The sequence below is a fragment of the Podarcis erhardii genome (assembly GCF_964252035.2).
Source record: "Podarcis erhardii genome assembly, chromosome: 3".
NCBI lineage: Eukaryota > Metazoa > Chordata > Lepidosauria > Squamata > Lacertidae > Podarcis > Podarcis erhardii.
Genome location: NC_138507.1, coordinates 104,634,172 through 104,649,707, shown reverse-complemented (window position 1 = coordinate 104,649,707; position 15,536 = coordinate 104,634,172). Strand labels below are relative to the sequence as shown.

General features: G+C 46.8%; 1 protein-coding gene across 2 annotated transcripts in view; it reads right to left on the bottom strand.

The window, feature by feature from the left end:
- Nucleotides 1-15,536, bottom strand: part of RHOQ (ras homolog family member Q) — a 36,880-nt gene that overhangs the window by 5,515 nt on the left and 15,829 nt on the right. For both annotated transcript variants that reach the window (XM_081855052.1, XM_081855051.1), the window contains exons 3-4: nt 7,125-7,289; nt 2,743-2,838 (exon numbers count right to left, since the gene is read on the bottom strand). In XM_081855052.1, the coding sequence (XP_081711178.1) occupies nt 2,743-2,838; nt 7,125-7,289 (261 nt within the window). The remainder of the gene's footprint in view (nt 1-2,742; nt 2,839-7,124; nt 7,290-15,536) is intronic.

Here is a 15,536-nt window from a genome sequence, read left to right as displayed (position 1 = left end):
CAGATTTAGAATTCTTTTCGTTAGGTGCAGTTTCTGAAGAAAACACATTAAGGCTGCACTCCTAAAGGGGGCAGGAGGAGGGAGAGGAAACGAAAGGAGGCCAGATCGCCACATCCAACACCCTGCTGGACTTGCATGGGCAAAACAGAGAAAAGGGCAGAATAGCAATCTTACGCCCCTTTGTCATTTTCTGGGATTTTTCTCCCCCTTCAACCATTTCCCTCCCATTGGAAAGCTCCATGGCTGCCATAGTCCCCCCCCCCCCCCAGGACAAGGGCCTGGGAATGGTTTGAATCATGTTCTGATACACTTCCCCACACCCCTAATTCCACCACCGGCATGCCTCCAATTTGTCTCTCGGGTTACAATTTGCCTCAGGTTACATACACTTCAGGTTACAGACTCCATTAACCCAGAAATAGTACCTCGGGTTAAGAACTTTACTTCAGGATGAGAACAGAAATCATGCTCCAGCGACGTGGCGGCAGCAGGAGGCCCCATTAGCTAAAGTGGTGCTTCAGATTAAGAACAGTTTCAGGTTAAGAACGGACCTCCGGAACAAATTAAGTACTTAACCCGAGGTACCACTGTATATCTGAAGGAGCATTTCCACCCCCATCGTTCAGTCCAGACGCTGAGCTCCAGCTCCGAGGGTCTTCTGGCAATTCCCTCACTGTGACAACTAAGGTTACAGGGAAACAGGCAGAGGGCCTTCTCGGTAGTGGCGCCCGCCCTGTGGAACACCCTCCCGTCAGGTGTCAAAGAGATAAGTAACTACAGCGGTACTTTGGTTCCTGAATGGCTTAGTTGTTGAACAAATCGGCTCCCGGACGCCGCAAACCCAGAAGTGTTCTGGTTTGTGAACGTTTTTCAGAAGCCAACCATCCAACGCAGCTTCTGCTTGAGTACAGGAAGCTCCTGCAGCCAATCAGAAGCCACGCCTTGGTTTTCGAATCGTTTCAGGATTGAATTCCCGGAACGGATTACGTTTGAGAACCAAGGTGCCACTGTATACAACTTTTAGAAGACATCTGAAGGCAGCCCTGTATAGAGAGGTTTTCAATGTTTTGGTATTTTATTATGTTTCTGTATATGCTGGAAGCCACCCAGAGTCAGTCAGATCAGTGGGGTATTATTATTATTATTATTATTATTATTATTATTATTATTATTTAGGACAAGGACCATGGTGGTTTCCACAGCAGCTGGAAGGAAGCATCTGATTCAGATCTTCTCCATGCTCAGAGAGGGACTTCCCCTGTCCCCTGGGATGGGACCTTAGGACTGTAAGCCTCAAGCAGTGACGTTTCTGTTAGTGTGTTTGACGGTTGGCAATGTGATCTTCAAGCATTTTAGGAACGCAGAGCGGGCAAAAGAAATCATAGAGGCAATTTTGTAGAGATTAAACTCTCCAGTAGGAATAAGCCGATAAACAAAAGTAGCTCTGGTAACCCGGCATCACCTCAACCGATATTTTAAGTAATATTAATTTTAGAATGCCCTAAAGGTAAGGCTAAACATTTTAAGTCTCAATGGCTTACTTTGTTAATGTGTTTTATTGCTTTCCGTTGTGAAGAGTTGTTTTCAATTATTAGAAAAGTATTAAATGGGCCACCCTCATCAGGAATATTAAGGCTATGTTTTATTCATGAGCAAACCGGCTTCATTAACGGCTAATATTGTGCTGTGCTCACTAATTCGGCTATCTCCATATGCACCAAATCCAGCAACCTCCGGTCATTGCTGTTTTCTGCGGAAAGGTTTTCCACTAAATAAGTCTGAAAAGAAGAATTGTGCCATTTGACATTTTTGTTGATTAGAGAATTCACACTCCATCCAGAATGAAGTTGAGCACTGGAGTCATCATGAAAATGCACTCTCTGCGACATTACTGCCCAAACCATTTGCTCTCCAAGATCAGGCTCTGCAAAATCAGAAAGCTTACAGTGGAAACTGGCATGCTACAGCACTGATTGGCTGGTGCCTGTGCTGTCATGAACTCACCTCCCATTCTCAGATGCAATTTTTAAAATTGTATCAGAAACAAGGCAACTTTTTTAAAAAACAACAACAGGCACAATTATTTTCCTAGTTTTTCAATCAGTGCCACATGACAAATGCAAATAATTGGTTGACAGGGCATCTATCTATCTGTCACTCGATTGGCAAAGGACAACTATCTGCAAGGGCTTGGGATATGACACTCCCCCATGGTGTTGCACTGAGAGGTTTATTTCTGGTACCCCACCTCAAAGTGGAATGCAAATTCCAAGTGTTATCAGTACAGTATTGACCAATGCTATCATATAATGCTATCTAGGTAGGCACACACAATTACATTGCATTTGCGGAACTACAGGGCCTTCTCAGTGATGGCACCTCCTAGCCTCCTTCACAAATGGGGTTAAGAGAGCCGTGTCAGTTTGGAGGGCATTTGGGGAAAACAGAAAACAAGTTGTCTTCATGTCCTTATTCAGCTATGTTTTGCTGCTGCTGGTGTTGTGACAGTGTTGCTGTTTCCTTATGTTTTTATATGTCTTGTTTTTATATTGATGTTAAGGACCTGGCAAATCCTTTTGGATGCATCGGCAAGAATAAAATAAATGTTAAAGACTGATACACTTTTTTTTTTTAAGTGAGAGAGAAAAGGTGAAGAGAAGAGGGAAGGAAAGAATACAGCACGCAACAGAGGAGGAAACTCCAGGCCAGATGCCTCCAAATCTCTATAAATGGCCAGCTTACCTCTTTTGCCAATTTCTGTCCCTGCTCCATACAAATTGGTTTCTCCTTCATGTCATTCAGCCTCGCTAAAGTTTTGGGGTCATCACGGAGATCAATCTGTTAGGAAATAAATGTGCACACTTTCTTATGTTCACTTCAGAATCCACTTCAGATATTTCAAAACAAAACAAAACAAAAACCAGACACATAGGATTGAATCCACTTAGGTCCCAGGGAAATTAATGGGACTAACTTCACATTAAATGCTAGGGGTCCAAAGTGCAACTAACTTAGGTTGGATCCAACCCATATTCTGAGAGTTAAATTGGCAAGATCTGAGAGCAAAACGGGGTTTTCTCTTAGTTGTGACAGTTATGCTATGTTCTGAGTGGAAACAGGTAGAAAACATACCTTTTTGCAGATGGAACTAGAAGTTGCAATTATTATTATTATTATTATTATTATTATTATTATTATTATTATTATGCCCCAGCCACTCTGGGCAGCTTCCAACACATATGAAAACATAAGGGTTTCCTAAGCCCAGGACAGGGTCTGCTGCAGGATGAAGGCCCCATGATGTTATAGCAGGGGTCAGCAACCTTTTTCAGCCATGGGCCGGGCCACCGTCCCTCAGACCATGTGGGGGGCCGGACTATATTTTGGAAAAAAAATATGAACAAATTCCTATGCCCCACAAATAACCCAGAGATACATTTTAAATAAAAGGACACATTCTACTCATGTAAAAACATGCTGATTCCTGGACCGTCTGTGGGCCGGATTTAGAAGGCGATTGGGCCACATCCGGGCCCCAGGCCTGAGGTTGCCTACCCCTGTGCTATATATAAGCAGGTCTGGATCTAAACATCTTTCTGATGGGACAATGCCTGGGAACTCTATGCATTCGTAGGGGAGAATTAGTGGGACGAGGGGGGGGGGTTAACTCCCTGGCTGTATGTTTATACATGGGGGGGGGGGAGAGGGAGAGAGAGATCCCAGCCAGCTCCAAGTTCAGAAAGGAGCTGAGAAGGAAAACACCTAGAGGTAGGACCCTCAGTCATTTCTCCCCTGCATTGCTAAAAGGTAAAGGTAAAGGACCCCTGACAGTTAAGTCCAGTCGTAGACGACTCTCGGGTTGCAGTGCTCATCTTGCTTTACTGGCCGAGGAAGCTGACGTTTGTCCGCAGGCAGTTTTTCCAAGTCATGTGGCCAGCATGACTAAGCCGCTTCTGGCAAAACCAGAGTAGTGCAGGGAAACGGCGTTTACCTTCCCGCCGGAGCGGTGCCTATTTATCTACTTGCACTTTGTGCTTTCGAACTGCTAGGTTGGCAGGAGCAGGGACCGAATAACGGGAGCTCACCCTGTCGCAGGGATTCGAACCACCGACCTTCCGATCCACAAGCCCTAGGCTCAGTGGTTTAGACCACAGCACCACCCGAATCTCTGCATTGCTTCTATTAAGCAAACCCATATTTTGGAAACGTGTGTTTTCCATCCTATTGTGTCATTTCATCCTGACTCTAAAAGCAGTTTCACACTTCCCTTTTCAACACGGAAAATAATAAAAGCAGTAAGACCTGCAAATCAGTTTCTTTTTCCAATCCTCTGGCAATAAGAACTTCGTAAGGGCTGGACCTTACATTGCTGCAGCGACCACTCAAGTATATATAAATGCAAAGTGTCTCAGAAGAAGGTGGATCTCGCCCCCCCTCGCCCCCAGGCAGGTCTGCCTTCCGTCTGATAGGCCAGCAGCCCAGAACTTATTCTGTCCACCTCACACAAGAGGCTTGGATTTCCCCCCTCCCCCAGCGACAACAAAGATTGGCTGATGACCACGAGGATCTTATTTCCATCTCTCGCAGGATGTGATACAGAGCCTTGCCTGAGTCACCCGCCTGCATCCCACAACTGCTGCTTTTATCACCCAGTGTTCAATACGCAGAGCACATCCAAGATGCGGATCTTTGCTTGCATCCTAAATTTTGGCATTGAAGAAGAAGAAGAAGAGTTTGGATTTGATATCCCGCCTTTCACTCCCTTTAAGGAGTCTCAAAGCGGCTAACATTCTCCTTTCCCTTCCTCCCCCACAACAAACACTCTGTGAGGTGAGTGGGGCTGAGAGACTTCAAAGAAGTGTGACTGGCCCAAGGTCACCCAGCAGCTGCATGTGGAGGAGTGGAGACTCGAACCCGGTTCCCCAGATTACGAGACTACCGCTCTTAACCACTACACCACACTGGCTCTCATTGGTCTTAAGATTAGCTGGGGGCGTGGGAGGGTCTCATGTACAAAGGACGTTCATCCAACTCAAGAGCACGGCTTGCAACACAATTTTGAATTCCTCCTCAGGGCAGTTTCTCCATTCCCTGGTTTCATTGTTGTGTGCTGGTCACACAAGGAATAGAGGACTCTATCACCTCTAAAATGTGATTATTCTTGAATAACCCTCTGCTCTATTTGTTGCAGACTAGAAATACAGTGGTACCCTCGGGTTAAGAACCTAATTCGTTCTGGAGGTCCGTTCTTAACCTGAAACTGTTCTTAACCTGAGGTACCACTTTAGCTAATGGGGCCTCCCGCTGCCACCATGCAATTTCTGTTCTCATCCTGAAGCAAAGTTCTTAACCCGAGGTACTATTTCTGGGTTAGCGGAGTCTGTAACCTGAAGCGTCTGTAACCTGATGCGTATGTAACCCGAGGTACCACTGTAATAGGTTTGTGTGTGTGCGCGCACACATGTGCTATAAGTTGCTACAAGCGACTAATTAAGTGAAATCAATGAAAGACATGGAACAAAGGGGCTGGGTCAAATGGGGAGTGGCTTGAGCCAGGAGGTGGAAGGAGCCAGGCTGGAACAAAGGAATCCGCCTTTTTACTGAGTCAGACCATTGGTCCAGCCAGCTCAGAGCTGTCCACATTGCCTAGCAACTGCTACCAAAGATTTCAGATGAGAATCTCTCTGGGTCGTATTTGGAGATGCCCAGGATTGAACCTGGGACCTTCTGCACTGTATGGGCAATCAATCCGGAAGATAAATTGTATTTCAAGGAGCTGGGAGGAAGTGATAGTGGTAGGTGCTTTCTTTGATGCTGGACATTGTTTTGAGAAAATGAGGCATTAGGTAAAGGTAAAGGGACCCCTGACCCCTAAAGGGTAAAGGGTCCAGTCACGGATGACTCTGGGGTTGTGGCACTCATCTCGCTATATTGGCGGAGGGAGCCGGCGTACAGCTTCTGGGTCATGTGGCCAGCATGACTAAGCCGCTTCTGGCAAACCAGAGCAGCGCACGGAAACGCCGTTTACCTTCCCACTGGAGTGGTACCTATTTATCTACTTGCACTCTGAGGTGCTTTCGAACTGCTAGGTTGGCAGGAGCGGGGACCGAGCAACGGGAGCTCATCCTGTCGCGGGGATTCGAACCACCGACCTTCTGATCAGCAAATCCTAGGCTCTGTGGTTTAACCCACAGCGCCACTTGCGTCCCTAATGAGGCAATAGGAGGGGGTGGCTAATGAATAATGGGCACGTAGCCGGTAATGAATGATCTGCATGTAGCCAGTCAGGCGAGCCACACAGGCTAGCTAGCTATAAATCGGATGGTTGTGGGCAGAGTTTTTGAGATGCTTGTGCACAGACTGATCAGCCGTGGGGCTGTGCAAACTGAAGCTACCTGGGGGAGTCACTTTGCCGCTTCTTGAGGGCTTCCAAGTGGCCGATTGAAGTGCCTGCTTGGTAAGTTTAGAATAAAATCTTTAATCTCACTCACTTGTGTTTTGTATTGCTTCTGAATCTCATTTTAAAAGAACCACCTTGTATTTGGCAAGACATGCACTCAAAGCAGATTGCTCTACTGCTGAGCCACAGCTGAACTGCGGCGCAGAAGGGATGCTATGAAGAAACATGACAAAGGAGGGAATGTAAGCCAGGCTGACAGAGAAGCAGTGAAGAAGGGAAAGGTCAGGTACGAGCCTAGGGGTGTCAGTTCAGCCTAGGGAAGTGTGGGAACCACCACCCTGGACCAAACACTCGCCCAAGCTAAACCTGTTACCAGCCCTGCTTTGCCCTCTTCTTGAGTGTTTTTGCCTGGCTGGAACGTGCCTGTGAATTCTGGTAATGCTTCTTGTTTGCCTGCATGGACATTGGAGACGGGCTACTGGTTGTGTGTGTGCAGAAACGAGTCTTATGTACAACGGTAACAGTCACAATCAGTGATCTGCCCCATGTTTGTCCTGCCCTGCCCGTCACACTGGCATGCGGCCCTTGAAAGGCTGCCCCAAAGGGAATGTGGGCTGTGGTCTGGAAAAGATTCAGAGAGGGGGATCTGGGCTGAGTATAACAGAACAGGGTGGGGGTGTTTTTCTGCATTCGTTCACATAAAACATGCAACATCCAGACCTACCTGGGTTCCGACTAACAAATAGGGTACATTCGGCGCATATTCCTTCAGTTCCGGCACCCACTCCTCCTTCACATTCTGAAAGGAAGCTGGATTCACCACCGAGAAGCAGATGAGGAAGACGTCAGTCATGGGGTACGACAGCGGCCTCAGGCGATCATAGTCTTCCTGACGACAGAAGGATGTTTTTAGAAATTAATCGTTTCTCCAACAGTACCTTATGTTTGGGCCTCTTTGATATCTGTTTTGCCGTTTGTGGTAAATCCATTTGGTCAAATAAACTAAATACCAAAAAATCACATCTTTCCTCCAAGCAGCTCAAGGCAGTGTGTGTGTGTGTGTGTGTGTGTGTGTGTGTGTGTGTGTGAGTGAGAACATATAGTAAGATGCTTTCTACTGAGTCAGACCATTGGCCCCTTTAGCTCAATACTGTCTGCACTGACTGGCAGCTGCTCTTCAAGTTTTCAGCCAAGAGATCTCTCCCAGCCCTACCTGGAGTTGCCTGGGATTGAACCTGATGGGTTTACTATGCAGCTATGGCCATTTCACAAATCTATGGAGTTCTTTCCCCATTTTATCCTCCGTTAAAGGTGGTGCATGCTGAAATACAGTTCATTTAAGCTAGCAGGCAGTTCATTTAAGCGACCCTTATGGCCCTTTAAATGGTCTTTAAATCTGTGCTTACCCAGCCCCAGGCTGACACTTTAACCATTATACCACACTGCCCTCTTAGGCAGGTTTCTGGCCTTAACCTGTTCTGCAGCTTTGCACTTGCTGTGTATAGACAGAAGGGCTGCGATGTACCTGCTCATTTCGACACAAGACCGTCAGCCTCTACCTTTTGCCATCTTTATGTCTGGTAGAGAACAAAGCTGAGGAAGAACATTGTTAACATTTCTTCCGAAATACAGTACTTTTTGAGGTCATCTACTGAATTACCTCAATTCTACTGGATATTGTGATGGCTGCTGATGGCTTAAAAAAATTAGTAGCGTTGGTTCATGGAGGTCACTGGCCATTAACAACTAGAGATGCAAACTTTCATGTAAAAAAGACAGTAAACCTAACTTGTGACACACAGCACATGGTAATCCCTATTTTTGCATGCCTTAGTTCTTTCTACCCCCAGTCATTTTACTGGCAAAAGTCAGAATAATGGGTGGAGAGCACAGGAAAATCTAAAAGTAACCTCCCAACTACAAATTAGGTTTCTTAACAAAATATACAGTCTTCAGACTGTTGTAAGACGAAAGACATTGGTTTGTGAGAGAGCGAAGAGTGATTTGAGAGGGGCAGCGCTACCCGGGTATACATATATTGTTCTTTTGTCCCTCTTTCACCTCTGAGCAAATAGGTTTGGCAGGTTTTTGAAAGAATACAAAAGCAAAACCTGTTTGGTCAGACCAGGCCCTCTCAGACGTCCAGAAAGGCCGGTTCTAGCTCCAGCATTTGAAGCCCTTCACCATAATACATAATAAAAACATGGCAATACAGGAAAATGGAAAAAAGAAGAAGAAGTATGCAGCGGCAAAACCCATGCTAGGGATCATTAGTAGAGGAACTGAAAACAAATATGCCCAAATCATAATGTCATTGATACAAATCTGCGGTGCGAACGCATTTCGAGTACCGTAAACAGTTCTGGTGGCCTCATGTCACAAAGGATATTTTAGAGTTGGAAAAGGTTCAGGAAAAGGCCACCAAAATGATCGGGGTGGGGTAGGGGGTGGAGCAACTCCCCTATGAAAGAAGGTTGCATCATTTGGGACTTTTTAGTTTAGAGAAAAGGCAAGTAAGAGATATTATTATTGTTTCATTCATTCGTTCATTCCCCGCCCATCTGACTGGGTCTCCCCAGCCACTCTGGGCAGCTTCCAACCAAATAACAAAAACAATACAGTGTCAGACATTAAAAACTTCCCTAAACAGGGTCTTTTAAAAGTAAAATAGGCCACATGCTGACATGATAGAAGATTACAATATTATCTATAGTGTAGAGAAAGTGGGCGGAGAGAAAAGTTCTCACTCTTTCCTAACACTGGAACTTATGGGCATGAAGAAGCCGAGGAAGCTGAAGGTTGGCAGATTCAGGACAGATTTTTTAAAAAGTACTTCTTCATGCAACACATAGCCAAACTGTGAAACTCACTGCTGCAGGGACAGCCACCAACTTGGATGGCTTTAGAAGAGGGTTAGACCAATTCATGGAGGAGAGGTATATCGAGGGATGCTAGCCACGGTGGCTATCCTCTGCCTCCACAATATTGCAGGCAGCAATGTTTCTGAATACAGTGGTGCCCCGCAAGACGAATGCCTCGCAAGACGGAAAACTCGCTACACGAAAGGGTTTTCCGTTTTGGAGGTGCTTCGCAAAACGAATTTCCTATGGGCTGGCTTCGCAAGATGAAAATGTCTTGCGAGTTCCTGCGTTGTTTTTTTTCTCCCCCCCCCCTTTTTCTAAGCCGCTAAGCCGCTTATCCGATAAGCCGATAAGCCGCTAAAAGCCGCTAAACCGCTAATAGCGCTAATCCGCTAAGCCGTCAATGGGCTTGCTTCGCAAGACGAAAAAACCGCTAGACGAAGAGACTCGCTGTCAGAGCTGCCTCTAGGTCCCAGCTCACAGAGGACCAACGCCAGGCTGATGTTATGTACAAAAGTCTTTATTGAAGTTTAATTTCCATTTCAAAGCCAGAGCGTGCAGCCCTACGTCTAAACTCTAGATCGGCGAAGTCCCGTCTGAGTCTCCGCCCCTTCCACACCAGTTTAAGATCCTAGCCCTGCTCCACCTCCTGCGCTGCTCTCTCCTCCTCTGGGTCCTCCTGCCCTCTGGGGCATTGCCCTTCCTGGACTCTTCCGACGCTGAGTCGCTTAGCTCCTCCCCCTGCCTCCGGCGTGCTTTAGGACCCGGTTCCCAATCCTCACTCTCTGCTGTCCCGCGCTCCTGTACATTTGAACTTGCTTCTCGCGCCAACCCAGTGACCTTTCTCCTAACCGTTACACTACTTCTATCACTGCTTCCCTCTTCCGTGACACTGGCCGGATCTGACCTCCCTTCCGTTGTCCGACTCTCCGAGGGAGGCGTGGTAGACTCTGCCTCGTCTCCTCTCCCTGGTGGGGAAAGCACTGGCCCCGATGCCTGGGACTCTTCCCCCCCACTCTGCTCTGGTGGGGAAGCTGGTCTTGATTTCCAACTACTGCTCTGGGAGTCCCTGCTGCCCCCTTGCTCCTGGGGCGTTCCCCTTGGGACCCCCCTGCCCCTGGCCACTGGCGCTCCCTTCTGTGAATCTTCCGATTCGCTGGAGAGGCTCATGGAATCCCTCGGACCACTGTCCCCTCCTACGCTCCCTTCGGATTCCTCCCCCTCGCTCTCCATCTCCCATCTTCCCTGTGCCTCAGCTCCTGAGCCCCTGACACTCGCGGAACGGATTCTTTTCGTCTTGCGAGGCACCACTGTACCAGTTGCTGGAAACAACAGGAGGGGAGAGTGGTCTTGTGCTCACATTCTGCTCCCTGGTATTTTGTTGGAAGCCACCCAGAGTGGCTGGGGAAGCCCAGCCAGATGGGTGGGGTATAAATAATAATAATAAATAATAATAATAATAATAATAATAATAATAATAATAATTATAATTACTACTACTACTACTACTACTCCACAGAATAAACAAAGGTTGTTTTCTGCTGCTCCAGAGAAGCAGACACGGAGCAATGGCTCCAAACTACAAGAAAGAAGATTCCACCTAAACATTAGGAAGAACTTCCTGACAGTAAGAGCTGTTTGACAGTGGAATTTGCTGCCAAGGAGTGTGGTGGAGTCTCCTTCTTTGGAGGTCTTTAAGCAGAGGCCTGACAACCATATGTCAGGAGTGCTCTGATGGTGTTTCCTGCTTGGCAGGGGGTTGGACTCGATGGCCCTTGTGGTCTCTTCCAACTCTATGATTCTATGATTCTATGATTCTATGAATAGAACAAAGAAATCCCACAAACGAAACTGAATGGGAAAGATTTCATGCAGAATAATAATAATAATAATTAAGAGTCTCATGCTCTACCAACTATTGGACTACAACTCCCATAATCCCTGACCACGCTGGCTGGGCTGCCGGGACTTGCAGCCAAATAATATCTGGAGGTAAACCATGAGCTACCTTCCAACAGATAAATAAATGCGCACAACTCCTCTGACACATTCAGGTTCTCAGGCGTTCAAACCAGGCCCCGATCCAGGAAGCAATCCCCAATAAAACCCCAACTGCATTTGCACACACAGAGAGATTCATTCGACTGACTTTCTAGCTCGGAGGAGGAGGGAGTGGGCTTCTTGAGGCATGAAAAATATTCGAAGAACTTGAGTGGAATATGTTGAGCACACGGGGAAGAAGCAAAAGGGGATGAAGTCATGTTTGAAGCACCCACCCACGTATTCCTCTGGCTGGGAAACGGAGGGGTCCTGCTGGAGCAGCAGCCTTAGAAAAAGGAGTGACAGCAAAAACTCTCAAAAACGAGACGCAGAAACAGCTTCAAAGGCTGCCTCACTGCACTGGCTGGAAAGGATGCAGGAGAGAGAGAGAGAGAGAGAGAGAGAGAGAGAGAGAGAGAGAGGAGCAGCAGTTTGCACATGGCTTCACATCAGGTTGCGATTTCTGAAATATACGCACAAGGAATCTCAGCAGCCGGGAGCAATCAATATGCTGCTCTCCAAATGCATTGGACTACAACTCCCAGCAGCACCCAGCCAGCACAGCCGAGAGCTATAGTCCCAAACAGCTGGGAACTACAGCATATCGGCGCCCTTCTGCTGTATAAACCTGACTTCAGGTAAACACAATACAGTGGACGCTTGGGTTGCAAATGTGATCCATGCCGGATGCACATTCGCAACCTGTGTCTGCACACGCGTGGGTTGTGATTCTGTGCTTCTGCGCATGTGAAACCGCCGAAACCCAGAAGTAACCCGTTCCGGTACTTCTGGGTTTCAGCGGTCCGCAACCTGAAAAAGCGCAACTTGAAGCAGCTGTAACCCGAGGTATGATTGTATAGTGTTATCTCTGGAGCTGTTTGCGCTGATGCAAAGCTTTGTTGTTGTTGTTTAGTCGTTTAGTCGTGTCCGACTCTTCGTGACCCCATGGACCAGAGCATGCCAGGCACTCCTGTCTTCCACTGCCTCCCGCAGTTTGGTCAAACTCATGCTGGTAGCTTCAAGAACACGAGCTAGCTGTCTAGAAATTGTGTGACAAGCTTGTAACTGTGTGAGGAGTCTTTTTAAAAAATAAACATGGTAGCTTCCAGCCAGTTAGACTCCGTGTGACTATGTGCCCTCCTGCCACCCTCCAAGAGCTGCAAAGTGTGTCAATAACGCTGGCTGAGAGATTGGAGGCTACAGACTGCTACCTTCCTCTACGTAGGCAAGACAAGAGCAGACTCTAGGCCAGTCTGCTGCAACCTGAATGCCCTTCCTGGTGCTTTGCTGGACTCCAAGTCCCATCAGCCCCATCCGGGATGGTCAGGGATGATGGGAGTTGTAGTACGGCAACATCTGTAAGGCCACAGGGACCCTACTAATCAGAGCTGGAGCAGCCAAAAGAAATAGGGAAATTGAAAAGAACATTGTTCATGTATGGGATAACAGTGGTCAGAATCTTAGTAGCAAGAAATTGGAAAAAGCGTGTTCTCCTTCATGGAGAGCACGTGTTGCGGTGGGGGCCGCCAGGACACTCCAAAGTTGGGGGGCGGGCTAATTGATTGTTGGCCACTGATGCGATTGGGGCTTCCCTTGTTGTTGGGAAGAAGTTAATGTTGCCATTTATTGACTGACAGCCAGAAATAGTAAAACTCCTTGCACGAATTTGTATTTTAATAAAGTTGTGGCCAAAATTATGCCAAAAATCTTAAACAAAAATTTATGTGTGATGTGTGAGTTATTAGGGTGGACCTGGGGACCTCGACACGCAAATACAGCAATACCTAACACGGCAGATTTGCAAATCCTAACAATACAATACATACAGCTCGCAAAGACGGCAAAAGCTCGCAAAGACGGCAGGAAGGATAAGAGGCCAAACAAAACAAATAGTCTATAAGGATTAGAGAATTTTTAAAGAATACTTAAAAAAAATATGGTATAAAAGGAAACTTCTTGGCAGAATTAGACTGAACCTTACATTGTATAAATATAAATTTGTAGGGAAGTTAACAGAAACTATATAAGAAATATGTAACTGTGCGGTATAAGATAATCGACAGATAAAGTACAGCGAGACTAACTGGAAGTCATTTTTAATTTCTTGTTTTATAAGTTCTATAATTGTTCACATCATTGGGAGTACAAATGATGTTAGTTATAAGAATTGTGTTGTTCCGTATACTGCTATTGTTTGTTTGTCAATTTATAGTTTGTTTATTTGATTGTATGTTGGTTTGTTTGCTTTCCTGGCATAAATGTATCTATTTTAAAACAATAAACCTATATTAAGAAAATAAAATAAAATAAAAAGAACAAAGCAATCCTATGATTCTAGGATGCACAGCAACAACTTCTGCTTCATTTTGCAAACAGGCGGGTGCCAGTGAAGTCAAATGGGACACACGCCGCCAAAAACCACACAGGAGAGAAAGGAGATTGTTGAGCTCTGCAGTGGCAACCTGAGAGGAGCTGAGGCTGGGAACTTGAGCCTCAGGGCTTAGAAGGGGGCAAGGGAGCAGGGTCAGCTAGCTGTTTGGCACTTACGTAATGAACTTCTGTACCTATGTGAACTCTGAACTATCAAACAACAGGGAAACCAGAACTACTGCAGAATTAAGAAGGCACATTTTGCATCTCACATAGGATCCTCCAACAACCAGCCAGCGGAGCTCTTTCTGGTGGTTGACAGGCTGATGACTCCCACTAGGCCAGCGGTTCTCAACCTGTGGGTCCCCAGATGTTGTTGGACTACAACTCCCATCATCCCTGAGCTCTGGCCTTGCTAGCTAGGGGTGATGGGAGTTGTAGTTCAACAACATCTGGGGACCCACAGGTTGAGAAAGGCTGCACTAGGCAAAGCACCCCTAGCGCTCTCAAAGCCCTGCTGTGACAAACCGGGCTGCACCCTTCCAGGACAACATTGCTCAACTTCAGAGAGACCTCAGTTCTGTGCCTGTTGCAGTTCCAAGTGCAGTCTATTGTGAATCACTTTCAGTTTATGCAGCCTGGCAATGTGCACAAGGTGTTCGCAGCTTCCCACTTGAACCATGTTGAGTTGACCCCTTCTCCTCTTCACTTGTGAAATCTAACAAAGGAGGGTTGACGGACCAGAGGGTGGTTAATAATGCTTCACTGCCGGAAGGGGTGGTCCCTGCAACCTTAAAGGAGATGGTTATATGGCTACTCCAAAAAAAGCATACTCTGATCCCATTGGTTTGGACTATCTACCAGCCGGTCACAACACCCCTTCTTTAGGGAATAGCGTGGAAAAAATTCTGGTGTGCCAACAGCAGACCTTATACAGAAGACTCATTCCAGTCTGGGTTTAGGCCTGGTCATGGGCCTGATTCAGCCTTGGTTTCCGTCAAGGGAAATTCCCAGCCAAAGGAATGCACATAGCAGAGTTCACTCAATATTTATTTATTTATTTATTTATTTATTTATTTATTTATTTATTTATACCCCGCCCATCTGCCTGGGTTTCCTCAGCCACTCTGGGCGGCTTCCAGCAAAGATTAAAAATACATTAAAACATCAGTCATTAAAAACTTCCCTAAACAGGGCTGCCTTCAGATGTCGTCTAAAAGTCTGGTAGTTGTTGTTCTCTTTGACATCTGGTGGGAGGGCGTTCCACAGGGTGGGTGCCACTACCGAGAAGGCCCTTTATTGTCAACAATAACACAGTTGCTTCTACAGCTCTAGATGCCTAGCATCTAGCAAGCTATTCCCAGGTCTGTGCCTTATGGAGCAACAGGGACCCCCCCCCCTACACCAGTTGATGTACCTTCCCCTGACAGGCTGGGCACATGCAGCTGAAGACTATGCCTCTGCTCATCCCTTTTCAATCCTCTCCTGGTTCTGGGAAACAGTGGTGCAAGAGAGGATGGGGAAGCAGGCAACCCTTCACTTGCCTGATCGCCCTCTTCCTCCAGCTCTGAGCCTTCCCTTCCTCTGACTCTTGCCTCCTGGCTGCTGCTGCTGTTGTTGTTGTTTAGTTGTGTCCGGCTCTTCGTGACCCCATGGACCAGAGCATGCCAGGCACGCCTGTCTTCCACTGCCTCCCGCAGTTTGGTCAAACTGATACTGGTAGCTTCAAGAACACTATCCAACCATATCATCCTCTGTCGTCCCCTTCTCCTTGCCAACATCAGGGTCTTCTCCAGGGAGTCTTCTCTTCTCACCTGGCTGGTACAGGACCCCACAAACCACTGTGACCCTGTCCTGAGACAGAC